The sequence below is a fragment of the Bombina bombina genome, chromosome 1 (assembly GCF_027579735.1).
Source record: "Bombina bombina isolate aBomBom1 chromosome 1, aBomBom1.pri, whole genome shotgun sequence".
In the NCBI taxonomy this organism is placed as follows: Eukaryota; Metazoa; Chordata; class Amphibia; order Anura; family Bombinatoridae; genus Bombina; species Bombina bombina.
The window spans coordinates 1468526486-1468544985 of NC_069499.1; the positions used below are offsets into that span (position 1 = coordinate 1468526486).

An 18500-nucleotide genomic window follows, 5' to 3' on the forward strand; every position below is an offset into this window, starting at 1 on the left:
GTTCAAAAAACGGATCAAAAAAACGAAATAGACGTTTTTTAACAGTCACAACCAACTGCCACAGCAAGCTGTGGCCGTACCTTCCCCAATAAACGACTTTGGAAAGCCTTTGGGCCCTTTAGAGATGTCCTATAGCATTCAGAGGGCCTTTGAGGGAAGCTGGATGTCACAGTTTGTAATTTTAACTGCACCAACTGTAACTTTTATACTACAACAGTGAAAATTGTTTCTAGTCAAAATTTAAGCCAGCCATGTGGAAAAAACTAGGCCCCAATAAAATTTTATCAGCATAAATAAAAACGATTAAACATGCAAGCAAACGTTTTATATTGCCATATTATAAGGGTATTACCCCTGGAAGTAAGCATGATACCAGTCGTTATTAAATCACTGTATTCAGGCTTAACTTACATTAATCCGGTATCAGCAGCATTTTCTAGCATTTCCATCTCTAGAAAAAATTATAACTGCACATACCTGATAGCAGAATAAACTGCACGCCATTCTCTCGCTGAAGTTACCTCATCTGTGTAATCCCCTCAGACATATGTGAGAACAGCAATGGATCTTAGTTACAACCTGCTAAGATCATAGAAACCTCAGGCAGATTTTTCTTCTATTTACTGCCTGAGATAAAATAGCACAACTCCGGTACTATTTAAAAATAACAAACTTTTGATTGAAGAAAATAAACTAGCTATATTTAACCACTCTCTCCTACAACGTCCTTGCTTGTTGAGAGTTGCAAGAGAATGACTGGCTATGACAGTTAGGGGAGGAGCTATGTTACAGCTCTACTGTGGGTGTCCTCTTGCAACTTCCTGTTGGGAATGAGAATATCCCACAAGTAATGGATGATCCGTGGACTGGATACACCTTACAAGAGAAAAAAGAATTAGCTAGCTTAAGTGTTCTAAGCTTGTCAAGTATTTCAGTCAATGGAGTAGCTGTCTGAAAGGCCTCTTCCAGAGACTCAAACCAGAACGCTGCAGCAGCAGTGACAGGCGCAATGCATGCAAGGGGCTGCAGGATAAAACCTTGTTGAATAAAAATTTTCTTACGGTAACCTAATTTTTTATCCATTGGATCTGAAAAAGCACAACTGTCCTCGACAGGGATAGTGGTACGCTTTGCTAAAGTAGAAATTGCTCCCTCCACCTTAGGGACCGTCTGCCATAAGTCCCGTGTGGTGGCGTCTATTGGAAACATTTTTCTAAAAATAGGAGGGGGGGAAAACGGCACACCGGGTCTATCCCACTCCTTATTAATGATTTCTGTAAACCTTTTAGGTATTGGAAAAACATCAGTACACACCGGCACTGCATAGTATTTATCCAGTCTACACAATTTCTCTGGTGCTGCAATTGTGTCACAGTCATTCAGAGCAGCTAACACCTCCCCAAGCAATACACGGAGGTTCTCAAGCTTAAATTTAAAAGTAGACATATCTGAATCGGGTTTCCCCGAATCAGAAATGTCACCCACAGACTGAAGCTCTCCTTCCTCAGCTTCTGCATATTGTGACGCAGTATCAGACATGGGCCTTAAGGCATCTGCGCGCTCTGTACTACGTCTAACCCCAGAGCTATCGCGCTTTCCTCTGTATTCCAGCAGTCTGGCTAATACCGCTGACAGGGTATTATCCATGATTGCCGCCATGTCCTGCAAAGTAATCGCTATGGGCATCTTTGATGTACTTGGCGCCATTTTAGCGTGAGTCCCTTGAGCGGGAGTCAAAGGGTCTGACACGTGGGGAGAGTTAGTCGGCATAACTTCCCCCTCGCCAGAATCCTCTGGTGATAACTTTTTTAAAGATAAAAGCTGATCTTTATTGTTTAAAGTGAAATCAATAAATTTAGTACACATTCTCCTATGGGGTTCCACCATGGCTTTTAAACATAATGAAAAAGGAGTTTTCTCTATGTCAGACATGTTTATACAGACTAGCAATGAGACTAGCAAGCTTGGAAAACACTTTACATCAAGTTAAACAAGCAATATAAAAAACGTTACTGTGCCTTTAAGGGAAACAAATTTAGCTAAAATTTGAAATAACAGTGAAAAAAGGCAGTTAAACTAACGAAATTTTTACAGTGTATGTAACAAGTTAGCAGAGCATTGCACACACTTGCAAATGGATGATTAACCCCTTAATACAAAAAACGGATTAAAAAATTTAAAAAAACGTTTTTTAAACAGTCAGAACAACTGCCACAGCTCCACTGTGGCTTTACCTTCCTCAATATATGACTTTTGAAGCCTTTTGAGCCCTTCAGAGATGTCCTAAAGCATGCAGGGGACTGCTGAGGGAAGCTGAATGTCTCTGTCTGTAATTTTAACTGCGCAAAAAAGCGCTAAAATAGGCCCCTCCCACTCATATTACAAAAGTGGAAAGCCTCAGGAAACTGTTTCTTGGCAAAAATCAAGCCAGCCATGTGGAAAAAACTAGGCCCCAATAAGTTTTATCACCAAAGCATATATAAAAACGATTAAACATGCCAGCAAACGTTTTATATTGCACATTAATCAGAGTATATACCTCTGATAGCAAGCCTGATACTAGTCGCTATTAAATCACTGTATTTAGGCTTAACTTACATTATTCCGATATCAGCAGCTTTTTTCTAGCAAATTCCATCCCTAGAAAAACTTAAACTGCACATACCTTATTGCAGGATAACCTGCACGCCATTCTCCCTCTGGAGTTACCTCACTCCTCAGACATATGTGAGAACAGCAGTGGATCTTAGTTACTTCTGCTAAGATCATAGAAAAACGCAGGCAGATTCTTCTTCTAAATGCTGCCTGAGATAAAATAGTACAACTCCGGTACCATTTATAAACAATAAACTTTTGATTGAAGAAAAAACTAACTAACTATATTACACCACTTTCCTCTTACTACCTCCAGCTATGTTGAGAGTTTGCAAGAGAATGACTGGATATGGCAGTTAGGGGAGGAGCTATATAGCAGCTCTGCTGTGGGTGATCCACTTGCAACTTCCTGTTGGGAAGGAGAATATCCCACAAGTAATGGATGATCCGTGGACTGGATACACCTTACAAGAGAAATGTCCTCCTTCTTATGAGCTAGGAACAGATTGAAGTAAAAGCATCTTCCCATTTTCCTAGAAAAATCGGAATTACGTCTCCCACGCACTCTAAACTCACCATGTACGACAGTAAGGCTCTTGTGACAAACAAGACAAAAATAACCTCTTGCGTGAAGGCCTGGATTTAAAACTGGTTGTAAAATCCCTTGGCAATGATTTCCAGTACCCAGAAATCTTCCATGGATTTTGCCAAAACTCCATGATAAAGTCACAATTTGCCTCACATAGGAATGGAGTCTGAAGAGGGGGAAGCACCTTCATGCTATCTTGGAAGCAGATGAAGTATTTAGTATCGCTTAGGCTTGGACCAGTAAGTACTGAGATATCACACAGATTTAAGAGAACTTGCTGTATTAGAGGCAAAACTATTCTTTTGGGACTTAAACTGACAGAAGGAGCTAGTGTCTTACCTTAGGATTTTATATCCTGTGGTAAAAATGCTCCTTTCCCACAAGTAATCATGGATATAATAGCATACAGGCCTGGAACAAATAGTACCTTTCCCTGAAAAGGGAGAGCTAGAAGTCTGCACTTAAACACAATGTCAGCAGACCAGGCCTTAACCCTTAAGGCACATCTAGAGAGCACCACCATAGCTGCAGTTTTAGTATGGAGGCAAACTATTTTAATGCCCGCACAAATTAAGCTATTTGCAGTCTGGTTAAACCTGACGTACTCTTGGATGTCCTCTAGAGACAACTCTCCAGCGGTCTCATAAGACAGGTTGTCACACCAAACTGACACTGCAGGAATGGGTAATAAAATGGATTATCTATCTTTTTAAACAACATAAATTCTGATGTTCACTGTCTCTTTAAATCAATATGAAACCCAAATTTTTTCTTTCATAATTCAGATAGAGTGTGCAACTTTCTAATTTACTCCTATTATCATTTTTTCTTCACTCTCTTAGTAAAAGCAGGAATGTATGCTTAGGATCTGGCCCATTTTTGGTTCAGCAACTGGGAAGTGCTACGTACAGATGAAAACCAGCAACAAGAACAGGGGGCTATGAGTCCCTGTTATCTAAGGTTGTCACACCAAACTGACATTGGATGAACCAAACATGCTACACTGATAGCTGGATGGCTGAAAAAGATGGTTCCATCCACCTTTTGAATGGTGTCCCAGGCTTCTAGAGTAGCTGCTGGGAAAGTAAGCAGTACTTTTCCTTAACAAGGCATGGATGTACTCCAGCTTGAAGTTAAATGACACAGGTTCCTCTGCAGAACATAGCAGGGGTCTTAAAGGGACATGAAACCCAAAATATTTATTTCATGGATCAGGTAGAACATACAATTTTAAACAACTTTCCAATTTACTTCTGTTATCTAATTTGCTTCATTCTTGTGGTATCATTTGCTGAAAAGCATATCTAGATAGGCTTAGTAGCTGCTGATTGGTAGCTGCCCATAGATGCCTTGTGTGTTTGGCTCACTCATGTGCATTGCTATTTCTTCAACAAAGGATATCTAAAGAATGAAGCTAATTAGCTAATAGAAGTAAATTGGAATGTTTAAAATCGTATCCTCTATCTGAATCATGAAAGAAAATAAATGGGTTTAATGTCCCTTTAAGTATCAGATAGTGAGCCATCATCTGCGGAGCTGTTAAGAGGTTGACATCCCCTAAATATCATAGGGAAACTAAACGGTCACTAAATAAAGAAAACCCTGGAGAAATCTGTAGCTGGTCCCTAAGGGTAGTGATAAATTCAGCAGGATTGCTTGAAGAAAGCCCAGCAGGCAAGGCAACCCCTAAACTACTCAGGGCAAGCAGGTATCCCCCCTGTTTAGAATTTGCAATATTCTCAGCAAAATAGTGTCACAATACTGAGCAGGGGAGAGGTATAAACTAGCAGTTTTGCGCACATACTATACACAGAAGGAAAAAAACATGGTCCCTAAACCTGCCCTCAATTCCCCCAGCTAAGGGTCCAGGATCGAAAGTGGCACAACTTAAAGGGATACTAACTCCTCATTTTTTCTTTCATGATTCAGATAGAGCATGCAATTTTAATCAACTTTCTAATTTACTCCTATTATCAATTTTTCTTTGTTCTCATGTTATCTTGATTTAAAAAAGCAGTAATAAAAGGTTAGGAGCCGGCCCATTTTTTAGTTCAGCACCTTGGTAGAGCTGCTGATTGGTTTGCTACATTTAGCCACAAATCAGCAAGTTCTACCCATGTGCTGAACAAAAAATGGTCTGGCTCTAAAACTTACAGTACTGCTTTTTCAAATCAAGATAGCATGAGAACAAAGAATAATTGATAATAGGAGTAAATTAGAAAGGTGCTTAAAATCTCATGCTCTATCTGAATCATGAAATAAAAAAATTGGGTTTAGTATCCCTTTAAATTAATAATGAGAAAGTAGAATAGGAAAGAGAGATAAAGTGTAATAGACAAACAGTAAAGCACATTATGGTATAGTACAACAATCCTCCGGACACACCAATGTTGGAGAAATCCCCATAACACACACAAATTAAAAAAAAAAAGTTTCAGAAAACACTAATTTTACTACAGAAATTAAAATGGTTTGTTATTTAAACTGGGTTTGCTGCTCTTTAGTGTGTAAATCAGTGTCTGCACCTCCAACCCCTTCCTGTCCATAAAAGCTTTCCTGACATTTTTGCAAGTGTATATACAGCCTGTGACATCTCCACATTGGGAGAAGAATTCTACGGAAGAAAATGGGTCACATATTCATTAAGAGACCCCTTATCAAACGGCCTGATCAGAGTACTTAAAGGAACATTCCGGTCAAAATTTAAATGCACATAGATGAATTACATCTGAATAGAAACAAATTTGCAATATAGATGTATTGGCAAAAATTATTCTAGTAAAAGTTATCACTGTTTTAGTGTTAACATTTTTCTCTGCATGTGCACGTGAAGTATAAATAGATATTCTCACAGCACCGGCAATTTAAATACTGCAGTTGTTTAGATCATCAGTGGGGCTTGTATCATGTCAGCACTTAACAAATTGAGTCATTACCAGATGCTCTCTGAGCAAGAGCTGTGTTTAAAATGCTGGTGCACGGTGCATACTTAAATACACTTTTAAAACAGCTATAGCTTTTATTAGAAGCATTTTTGCTAATGCATGTATATTACAAAAATGCTTCTATTCAAAACTAAAATGAATCCATGTAAAGTAAATTTTTGGCTGGAATGTCCCTTTAAGATGTTCACTCCTATGGAATTAAACTAAAAACAGAGTGCCTGTGCTAGGGGAGGAGATAGTGGGGAAGATCAAAGCTCTGGTTTGTGGGGTTGGTTTGCCTCCTCCTGGCAGCAAAGGTATGAATAGCCAACATAAGATGATCTCATGGACTAGAGTTTTTATTAGAGATGCGCATTCTGCAGTTTAGTTAACTGCCAAATTGCGGCCACTCTCAACCTTCTGAGCTGTGTTTCTTCTTATGAAAGTGCAACACACTAAGATCTGGATTTGCACAGATCTTAGTGTGTTGCCTTTTCGCAGGAAAAAAACAAAACACATCTCAGTAAAGAGCTGAAGACTGCGAGCGGCCGCCTTCTTTCACATTAGACGGTTAATAAAACTGCTGAATGCATGTCTAGCTTTTTTTTTTTTACACTGGTACATATCAGAGAGTGTTAGAAGCGAAACGTGAATACACTTTCTGATTGTGTGCATCCCTAACATGATAATTGTATTCTCTTGATATATTTAATCAGTAACAGTGAATAAGCTACTTTAGCTGATATGTACCTTGCACCCCATGTTGACTACTTTATGGTAGTAATGTTCTAAATTTTGCCACAACCATGGTTTGTAAGGTGACAGCATGAACATGTGACCACAACTCAGCTGCAAGAATACATCCCCACCATCAGGATTGGAAGAGACAGGGCCTTTATCACCACTTACCTGGTTTCCACCAACATTTTCCCGGCTTTTCCATAAGCGTGGAAAGCTAAATCAGAAAAGGAAGGAAAAGCAAGTTTAGAATATTACCAGCTTGGAAATACAGTGAGAACAAGAAGTGCATGGTGGGTCTATTAATGAGTCAGCCCTCTCTCTGTCACCTCTGAGTTTTTCTAATGTATTTATGAATTAATTTAATCTCAATAATGCTGACTTAATATCTAAAAATGTCTCAAAAGCTTAAAGGACCAGTAAATACATTAGATTTGCATAATCAACAAATGCATGATAACAAGACAATGCAATAGCACTTCAAATGAGTAATAGATTTGTTTAAGAATTTTTTTTAGTTATGTCAATTTCCACACCAACTGCATCATGTGACAGCCATCATCCAATCACAAATGCATATATGTATATTATGTAAATTCTTGCACATGCTCAGTAGAAGCTGGTGACTCAAAAAGTTGAAATTCAAAAAGACTGTGCACATTTTGTTAATGGAAGTAAATTAGAAAGTTGTTCAAAATTGCTGCTCTGATTCATGAACGTTTAAAGGGACAGTCTACACCAGAATTTTTATTGTTTTAAAAGATAGATAATCCCTTTATTACCCATTCCCCAGTTTTGCATAACCAACACAGTTATATTAATATACTTTTAACCTCTGTGATTATCTTGTATCTAAGCCTCTGCAAACTGCCCCTTTATTTCAGTTCTTTTGACAGACTTGCAGTTTAGCCAATCAGTGCCTGCTCCCAGATAACTTCACGTGCACGAGCACAGTGTTATCTATATGAAATACGTGAACTAATACCCTCTGGTGGTGAAAAACTGTAAAAACGCATTCTGAAAAGAGTTGGCCTTCAAGGTCTAAGAAATTAGCATATGAACCTCCTAGGTTAAGCTTTCAACTAAGAATAACAAGAGAACAAAGCAAAATTGGTGATAAAAGTAAATTGGAAAATTGTTTAAAATTACATGCTCTATCTGAATCATGAAAGTTTATTTTGGCCTAGACTGTCCCTTTAACTGATCTTACACTAGAATGAACTAACAAGGTCCTGGTTTAACTTTGTTATAATCTCTTAGCACATTTTTGTCATTGTAGATTTATTAGAACATAATACACAAAAATCAGCTTGATTGATGTGATTAGATCTGGTGAAAGTGGCAAATTCCTTTTTTGACTATGTGTAAAACTCAATAGGGTTAAGCATACAGAAAAAGTTGCACACCTGGGGCACCCCCATTCTGCTCCACAGAAGAATAAGACCAGTGATTGGAGCATATGCATGTATATCTGCTCCTGATTGGTTTTAACAAATGTATTCTATTTAGGAGCACAACTTTAAACACTTCTGAAGGGGTTAAATACAAACTAAAAGAAATCGGTTTGTCTAAAACATAATTGGCTCCAATAAAACAGAGCATTGTATTTTTACACAGGAATTTTCTATTTTTTAATCAAAATAACCTTAGAAGGAAACATTATCTGCCGGTTTAAAAGAAAATGTTAATATTTAAAACTTATTTCTATATAAAAATGAATAACAGTCTAGCTTTTTCTGATATATTATACAGAATGCAAAAGAGCTTTTAAGGGAGGCAGAAATGATATCCAGTAACAAACCGATATGAAACAGCCCTAAATCCAGCATACAATGTTAGAATGCCACCTTGGTAGTAACTATAAGCTTTATTCCAGAAATACATATGATCTCAAATAGAACAATATACAGGGCCCATTTAAAGCTACTATGTTGAGTGTAGTATAAGCAGGTTTGTCAAGTTGCTAGAAAATTTTGATGTAATGGTATATTATGTTCAGCAAGGTTACTACACATCAGTCTTTACGTGAACTGATGTTGCACAGGTAACATGCAGTGCTAGGTTTGATACTACATGTGAGTTTAAAGCCATTTTCCTAAATTCCATCAAGGAAATCATAAAGATTCTTTGTACACAAGTACAGTATATGGAAGCAAGTACAGCCTTAAAACATTATTAGGTAAAGCAGTCACATAATCTTTTTTTTTTTTTTTTTTTTTTTTTTACAGAAATATGAGTAGTTTTAACACTAAAAGAACATTAAAAAAATGTACCCCTTAAAACTGTTCCCAATTATCCATTTTACCTGCTGGAGTGTATTAAATGGTTTAAAAGTAGCTCCTTTACCCTCATTTCAGCATTTGAAATAGCTAATTTAGCCTATACTGAAAGTTTCTATACTGGAGTCTAAGCTATTGAATAGCCTAAGTAAACACAGCCAGCAGAAGAAATTACACTCCCAGTGATGTTAAGTATAGAAGTAATAAAATTATTAAAACAATTTTACAGTATACTTTTCCTTTAAGGGCAAAACTTATGAAATGTGCGAACAGACAGGATTCAGGGTTCATGTTGTGAACCTGTCCGCATTACATTGCAGATTGTGGGGCGCATATGTTCACCATATTTACCATCGCCCCCCCCCTACTCTCATGCAACCAATTGCGAGAGAGTAGGGCTTGTCAACCACCCTGGTTGAATGAATTGGGGGTGTTTTTCATCTGCCAAATCCAAATTGGGTCTAAATCGCTGCTTCATATATATATCAATTGCAGGCTCAAATACTCCTACTTCAGAGAGAGAGCACTTAGTAAACTAGTCACACAGTTTCTTGATGCGAGTCAGTGCCAACCGTGCTTACAAACTGGCCCACGATTTTCCCCTATGGCTGCTCAATCCGTGCCAGATGGCTAGCGTTAGTTAACTCACTTGCTGCTCCCAACAGAGACTTAAAAAGTGATGCTCCCCAAAATCTGCTGCCCTAGGCAAGTGCCTTGTTTGTCTAGGCCAAAATATGTCCCTGTCTGAACTACAAAAGTTTAATTTGGACTTTCATACACCGTTAATGTCAGCCACTGAATAACTGCCGGTCTGGTCTGCATGGTTCAATGTTAACGGAGAACCAACAAAATCTGCAAAGATTACAATTAGGGATGACACTTTTCTGGGAAAAACTGCCTTAGTAATTAGCATAACTATGGAACATTACCCACAAACTAAAAATTATTAGTCCTTCAAAATAGATTTCTACAAGGAAGACATCAAAGTCTCACAGAACTTAATTTACTTTAGATTACCTGTTTGTACAAAATCCTTATTACCAGGTATTCATGTAAAATAAACAGCTGGTTGACAAAGCTGAACAATCCAGAAAAGTGTCAGAAGCAACTGCAGACATGGTGGCACATCATCATCGTCTAGAGCATTGTATTATTGCACTACTTTGTGCACAGAACTGTGTCTTTAATGCTAGCAAATGGGTTAAATACGTAATTATAGTGAGATCTGGACCAGCAATGCCAACTTGGACAGCATATGTGCGTAGCTGGCAATCACCAGCCATGTTGTGCAATGCAATCCGGAGCATGCTTTATCTGTGTATAACCCTAGAAAGCAAAATGTGCAAGTAACAGTGCAATGACCAAGGAAAATTTTAATATTGCCATTTTAAGTCCCTTTAAAATGATTCCTTTGTATTATAAGATTCAGCATGCTATCAAACACAGCTGGGAATACACTAAATAGGGATACATTTAAAACAGTGGTGGTTCTATGTGGGTTCTGGTAGTGCTACATCACCCCTACAATTATCTTTGTAACACCAATAACTGTTAAAGATGTCACTAGCAATAAATAGCAATGCAATCCCTTTTCTCTTGCAGGATAAGGAGAGTATTAAACACGAGCAAAAGATAAAAAAGGTATTTAAACAATAATTTGCATAGCTTTCCACCCTTGGTATGTAGCGCTGCACACAGGAAACCTTTGCACACAGTAAACAAAATAATGCAAAAACAAATTGCTAAATGACTTAACTGATAGGCAGGAGAGAGGGATTTGCTATAAACAGAGGAATGACACAGAAACCAACTGTTTATCTGAAAAAGGGTTGGGAAAGAGAAATGATGTAGAAAGTGTGGGAATGAGATGATGATATGGGTGATGATGATGAGATGTGATACGGACTCTACAAATGATACTACATAAGCATAAACTGGACAAATCGATCACTGGTTTAACTAAGGTGTAAAAACAGAGAGAGTATGGAAAACACTTGTGTGCTATGGCAATATGCCACTGGAGACTCCGCTGTTTCTCAAATTGTCAACATTGCCCAGCACTGCAGATCTGCTCAAAAGCCAGCACCTTACTGTTAGATTCAATTTATTTATTGTTCCATCAAGCATGCTTATGTTTGTACCCAAATCCTCATTACTTTTCTGCATTAGTAAATCTGACCTGAGGACCTGCGAGACCTAGCTGACATTTGTCATAACCTCTATACAAATGTAGCTAGTCCAATGCTTTCCAGTTGGATATAAGAGCTTTAGAACTGCCTGCACTAACAAATTACTTTGACCATTCCCCTATGTGCCACAGGGCACGGATTCAATGTATTCACATAATTATGTTCATAAAGTTGTGTTTGTTAACTCTAAATAAGAATAATAAAAATAAGTTGTCATTATACCCACAGCTGACTGGGATGTCTGTGTGTCCTTCCTTCCATATCGGATTTGTGAATAACTTTTATCCCAGTGTATAAAGGGCAGAACATGTTCTAAAATTGCTGTATAAAAGTGAATGTGAAATCATAACAAAGGAAGGGAGCGTGAGATTTAAAAAAAACCACACAACTGAACTCAGAATGTAGAAGTATTGCAAAATATTGAAGCACAGTGGAACTTGAGCGTTCCCCAGAGTGGCTACAGTAACAAGGAGCAAGAGACGCTATCAAATAAGGGTGGTTTACAAAGACCTCATTTCTCAAGTCACTTTAACTGTGGCCAGGGGGCAACACAAAAGGGTCTACAACTCATTATACTGACCAGCCAAGCAACACAAGGCAAAATAAACCAGTCTGAAGATGTACAAGCAACCTCTAACAGTGGCAAAGCAGCAGAAACAAGGCTCTGAGAAAGCATTATACAGAAGAGCTATGCAACATGGCAACAACATACAGTAAAGCTCAGCGATAAGAGCAACATACAAGTCGCTCTGTGACACACACATTATTATTATAGTTTATTTACAAAGCACCAACACATTCTGCAGCGCTGTCTATAGGTACAATTGGTTTATAGAAAACAATGATACAAAACTTATAAGAGACAAGACAAAATTTGACAAATACAGGAGGAATTGAGGGCCCTATTCCAGTGGGAACTCACAATCTAGAAGGTTAGGAGGGTGAGAAACAGGAAGTGAGGACGGCAAGGGTGAGAATGATATTAGATGAGGACAATTATCAGGTAAGTAGAATTTATTTGTTACCAAATTGGGCGATAGGTTTCTCTGAACAAAAATGTCCTTAGGGAGCATTTCAAAGACGTTAGATAAGGGAAAAGTCTGAGGGAGAGCGACCCAGAGGGCAGATGCTGCACAAGAGAACTCCTGCAGCCTAGCACGGGAAGAGGTGATAATCGAAGATGCAAGGAGCAGGTCATTGTTTCTAGATTGTAAATTTCCACGGGAAGAGGGACCTTAATTCGTCCTGTATATGTTTAAAAAATGTTGTCCTGTCTCTTAAAAATATTGTATCATTGTTGTACTTTTATTCTTTTGCACTCTTTGACAGCGCTGTGGAATTTGTTGGCACTTTATAAATGAAGTATCATCATAATAATAATAACAACAATTATTGTTGGATCTTAGTGGGCTGGCTGGAGTATATTTGTTGATTAGTGAGGACAGAAGGTAGTGGGGAGCGGCATTGGTAAGGGCTTTGTAGGCCAGGGTGAGAATATTTAATTTAATTCTGCTGTGAATGGGAAGCCAGTGAAGGGACTCGCAGAGAGGTGAAGCAGATACAGAGAGACGGGAAAGGTGAATTATCCTGGCAGAGGCATTTAGGATAGATCGAAGGGGAGAGAGGAAGGTGGTTGCTGCAGGATGAAGAGAGTGATTGGATGTTGGGGATGAACAACAGGTTGGAGTCAATAGTAACCGAGGCAGTGGACTTGTGGTGATGGAGAGATATAGTGATGCCATCAACGGTGATAGAAAAGTAAAATAATCTGAGTAGAGCGGGGGGAGGGGATTAGAAGGAGCTTAGTCTTGGACATGTTAATCTTTAGCTGGTGAGAGGCCTTCCAGGAAGATATGCAAGATAAGCAGTCGATAAGAAAAAAAATAATGTATGTTTTTTTAATGCATGAAGAAGTGTGTTATGTGACCCTTAAGGTTGATTTGGAGAAAATGGGAATCTTCTTAGCTACCTTCTGTTTACCAAGGTTCACAATAAATATAACTCATAACTGACATCTACTGTTACATTTCTAACTATATTTGGTGTATGAATAACATCTTTATTTGTTCTGATGATTATTTGCTTTCTTGCTTCTGGTAAATTATATTAAAATTTTAATTAGAGGAGGCATTTGTCAGAACTGTAATAATATGTGTACATCAGCGATGGATAACTTTCTAACAGATAAATATTTTAGAAGCCTTAAGGGCCGCATATAAATTTATAGCCATGAAATGCACAAATTTGTTACCCAAAATGTGCAGTGGCACAGGGCCAAATTTAGGCAAGGTTGTAGAGTACCCTCAGTCTGCCCTTCTCCCATCCAGAGGGCTCTTTTGAGTTGCGGTCACCTCGTTAGCACCCCCCCCCCCCTTGAAAAAAATCTCTAAAGCGGCTTTTTTTCTGGGGGCTGCAAGTTGGCGACCTCTACTCTTACTTTTAGGATTGGAGGAGTGTCATGTAGAAAAATAAAGGTAATTTAGGATAAGGGGGACAAGGCAAAGTGTATGTTGTGTTTATGGGTCTGACGTAGAGCTTTTGAATTAAAGGGACTAGACTAGTGCATTCAACATTTCACTCAATGTCTAATGTGAAAGTAGATAGACTTTACTGTTCGGATCATTTCAGAGACAAATTTCTTCTTGTGAAAGTGAAGCAAATCAAGATCTGGATTTAAACAGATCTTAGTGTGCTCCGCTTTCACAGGAAGAAATTCAGCCTCCAAAATGATCCGAACATCACAAAAGTCCACTTACTTCTGTATTCAGCAGTGAATGAAAATGCTAAATGCACAAGTATAAAAAGGGACAGTTTATTTGATTTTTTTTTACTGTTTAAAAAAGATAGATAACGCTTTTACTACACATTCTTCATCTTTGTACAACAAACATTGCTAAATTAATATATTTTATAAACCTCTAAAACCTCCAAATCTCTGCCTGTTTCTAAGCCCTTGTAGACCGCCTCTCATCTCAGTGTATTTTATTAGCTTTTCACAGCCATATAGTGCTAGTTCATGTGAGCCATATAGATAACATTGTGCTCACTCCCATGGAGTTAAGCAGGAACTAGCACTAATTGGCTAAAATGCAAGTTTGTAAAAATAACTGATATAAGGAGGCAGAGGCTTAGATACAGGGTAATCATAGAGGTAAAAAGTATATTAAAAGGGACAAGAAACCCACATTTTTTCTTTCATGATTCAGATAGAGCATATCGTTTAAATAACTTTCTAACGGCTAGATTTAGAGTTTTGTCGGTAACGACCCGCGTAGCCAACGCTGGCTTTTTTTCTCCCGCACCTTTTAAATACCGCTGGTATTTAGAGTTCACAGAAGGGCTGCGTTAGGCTCCAAAAAGGGAGCGTAGAGCATATTTACCGCCACTGCAACTCTCAATACCAGCGGTGCTTACGGACGCGGCCAGCTTAAAAAACGTGCTCGTTCACGATTCCCCCATAGAAAACAATGGGGCAGTTTGAGCTGAAAAAACAAACTAACACCTGCAAAAAAGCAGCGTTCAGCTCCTAACGCAGCCCCATTGTTTCCTATGGGGAAACACTTCCTAAGTCTGCACCTAACACCCTAACATGTCCCCCGAGTCTAAACACCCCTAACCTTACACTTATTAACCCCTAATCTGACGACCCCGCTATCGCTGACCCCTGCATATTTTTTTAACCCCTAATCTGCCGCTCCGTACACCGCCGCAACCTACATTATACCTATGTACCCCTAATCTGCTGCCCCTAACACCGCCGACCCCTATATTATATTTATTAACCCCTAATCTGCCCCCCACAACGTCGCCGCCAGCTACCTACAATAATTAACCGCTAATCTGCCAACCGGACCTCATCGCTACTATAATAAATGTATTAACCCCTAATCCGCCTCACTAACCCTATAATAAATAGTATTAACCCCTAATCTGCCCTCCCTAACATCGCTGACACCTAACTTCAAGTATTAACCGCTAATCTGCCGACCGGACCTCACCGCTACTCTAATAAATGTATTAACCCCTAAAGCTAAGTCTAACCCTAACACTAACACCCTCCTAAATTAAATATAATTTAAATCTAACGAAATAAATTAACTCTTATTAAATAAATTATTCCTATTTAAAGCTAAATATTTACCTGTAAAATAAACCCTAATATAGCTACAATATAAATTATAATTATATTGTAGCTATTTTAGGACTAATATTTATTTTACAGGCAAATTTGTAATTATTTTAACCAGGTACAATAGCTATTAAATAGTTAAGAACTATTTAATAGCTACCTAGATAAAATAATTACAAAATTACCTGTAAAATAAATCCTAACCTAAGTTACAATTAAACCTAACACTACACTATCAATAAATTAATTACATGAAATACCTACGAATAAATACAATTAAATAAACTAACTAAAGTACAAAAAATAAAAAAAGCTAAGTTACAAAAAATAAAAAAATTAAATTACAAACATAATAAAAATATTACAACAATTTTAAGCTAATTACACCTACTCTAAGCCCCCTAATAAAATAACAAAGCCCCCCAAAATAAAAAAATGCCCTACCCTATTCTAAAATAAGAAGTTAACAGCTCTCTTTTACCTTACCAGCCCTTAAAAGGGCCTTTTGCGGGGCATGCCCCAAAGAATTCAGCTCTTTTGCCTGTAAAAAAAAAAACACAATACCCCCCCCCCCAACATTACAACCCACCACCCACATACCCCTAATCTAACCCAAAAAACCCTTAAAATAAACCTAACACTAAGCCCCTGAAGATCTTCCTACCTTATCTTCACCAAACCGGGTATCACCGATCCGTCCAGGCTCCGAAATCTTCATCCAAGCCCAAGCGGGGGCTGGAGATTCATCATCCGGCTGAAGTCTTCTATCAAGCGGCAAGAAGAAGTCCAGAAGAGGCTCCAAAGTCTTCATCCTATCCGGGCAGAAGAGGAGATCCGGACCGGCAACCATCTTCATCCAAGCGGCATCTTCATCCGATGACGAGCGGCTCCATCTTCAAGACCTCCGGCGAGGATCCATCCTCTTCTTCCGACGTCCTAAGTCCGAATGAAGGTTCCTTTAAATGACGTCATCCAAGATGGCGTCCCTCGAATTCCGATTGGCTGATAGGATTCTATCAGCCAATCGGAATCAGCCAATCAGCTTGAGCTCGCATTCTATTGGCTGATCGGAACAGCCAATAGAATGCGAGCTCAATCCGATTAGCTGATTCAATCAGCCAATCAGATTTTCCCTACCTTAATTCCGATTGGCTGATAGAATCCTATCAGCCAATCGGAATTCGAGGGACGCCATCTTGGATGACGTAATTTAAAGGAACCTTCATTCGGACTTAGGACGTCGGAAGAAGAGGACGGATTCGCGCCGGAGGTCTTGAAGATGGAGCCGCTCGTCATCGGATGAAGATAGAAGATGCCGCTTGGATGAAGATGGTTGCCGGTCCGGATCTCCTCTTCTGCCCGGATAGGATGAAGACTTGAGCATCTTCTGGACTTCTTCTTGCCGCTTGATAGAAGACTTCAGCCGGATGATGGATCTCCAGCCCCCGCTTGGATGAAGATTTTGGAGCCTGGACGGATCGGTGATACCCGGTGTGGTGAAGATAAGGTAGGAAGATCTTCAGGGGCTTAGTGTTGGGTTTATTTAAGGGGGGTTTGGGTTAGATTAGGGGTATGTGGGTGGTGGGTTGTAATGTTGGGGGGGGGGGGTATTGTGGGTTTTTTTACAGGCAAAAGAGCTGAATTCTTTGGGGCATGCCCCGCAAAAGGCCCTTTTAAGGGCTGGTAAGGTAAAAGAGCTTTTTAATTTTTATTTTAGAATAGGGTAGGGCATTTTTTTTTATTTTGGGGGGCTTTGTTATTTTATTAGGGGGCTTAGAGTAGGTGTAATTAGCTTAAAATTGTTGTAATATTTTTATTATGTTTGTAATTAATTTTTTTATTTTTTGTAACAGCTTTTTTTATTTTTTGTACTTTAGTTAGTTTATTTAATTGTATGTATTTGTAGGTATTTCATGTAATTAATTTATTGATAGTGTAGTGTTAGGTTTAATTGTAACTTAGGTTAGGATTTATTTTACAGGTAATTTTGTAATTATTTTAACTAGGTAGCTATTAAATAGTTATTAACTATTTAATAGCTATTGTACCTGGTTAAAATAAATACAAAGTTGCCTGTAAAATAAATATAATTTCTAAAATAGCTACAATATAATTATAATTTATATTGTAGCTATATTAGGGTTTATTTTACAGGTAAGTATTTAGCTTTAAATAGGAATAATTTATTTAATAAGAGTTAATTAATTTCGTTAGATTTAAATTATATTTAACTTAGGGGGGTGTTAGTGTTAGGGTTAGACTTAGCTTTAGGGGTTAATAAATTTATTATAGTAGCAGTGAGGTCCGGTCGGCAGATTAGGGGTTAATACTATTTATTATAGGGTTATTGAGGCGGGAGTGAGGCGGATTAGGGGTTAATAACTTTATTATAGTAGCGGTGAGGTCCGGTCGGCAGATTAGGGGTTAATAATTGTAGGTAAGGTAGCAGCGACGTTGGGGGCGGCAGATTAGGGGTTAATAAATATAATATAGGGGTCGGCGGTGTTAGGGGCAGCAGATTAGGGGTACATAGGGATAACGTAGGTGGCGGCGGTGTGCGGTCGGCAGATTAGGGGTTAAAACAATTTATTAGAGTGGCGGCGATGTGGGGGGGCCTCAGTTTAGGGGTACATAGGTAGTTTATGGGTGTTAGTGTACTTTAGAGCACAGTAGTTAAGAGCTTTATGAACCGGCGTTAGCCCAGAAAGCTCTTAACCCCTGACTTTTTTCTGCGGCTGGAGCCTTGTCGTTAGATTTCCAACGCTCACTTCAGCCAAGACTCTAAATACCGGCGTTAGAAAGATCCCATTGAAAAGATAGGATACGCAAATGGCGTAAGTAACTTATATTATCTATTTTGCTTAATTATTTAGGTATCATTTGTTAAACTGCACCAGCACCTTGGTGATATTTGCTGATTGGTAGCTGCACATTTGGGTTTCCTGTTCCTTTAATATAACAGTGTTGGTTATGCAAAACTGCGGAATGGGTAATAAAGGGATAAAGTTTTTTTTATTTTTTAAAGTAGACTCTCCCTTTAAGAATTGCCAACACTGC

The 18500-nt window shown here is 38.5% G+C and overlaps 1 protein-coding gene across 2 annotated transcripts in view; it reads right to left on the reverse strand.

Annotated features, from left to right (window-relative positions):
• Positions 1-18500, reverse strand: part of SLC38A10 (solute carrier family 38 member 10) — a 244458-nt gene that overhangs the window by 190846 nt on the left and 35112 nt on the right. For both annotated transcript variants that reach the window (XM_053706757.1, XM_053706748.1), the window contains exon 3: positions 7018-7063. In XM_053706757.1, coding sequence (XP_053562732.1) covers positions 7018-7063 — 46 coding nt within the window. The remainder of the gene's footprint in view (positions 1-7017; positions 7064-18500) is intronic.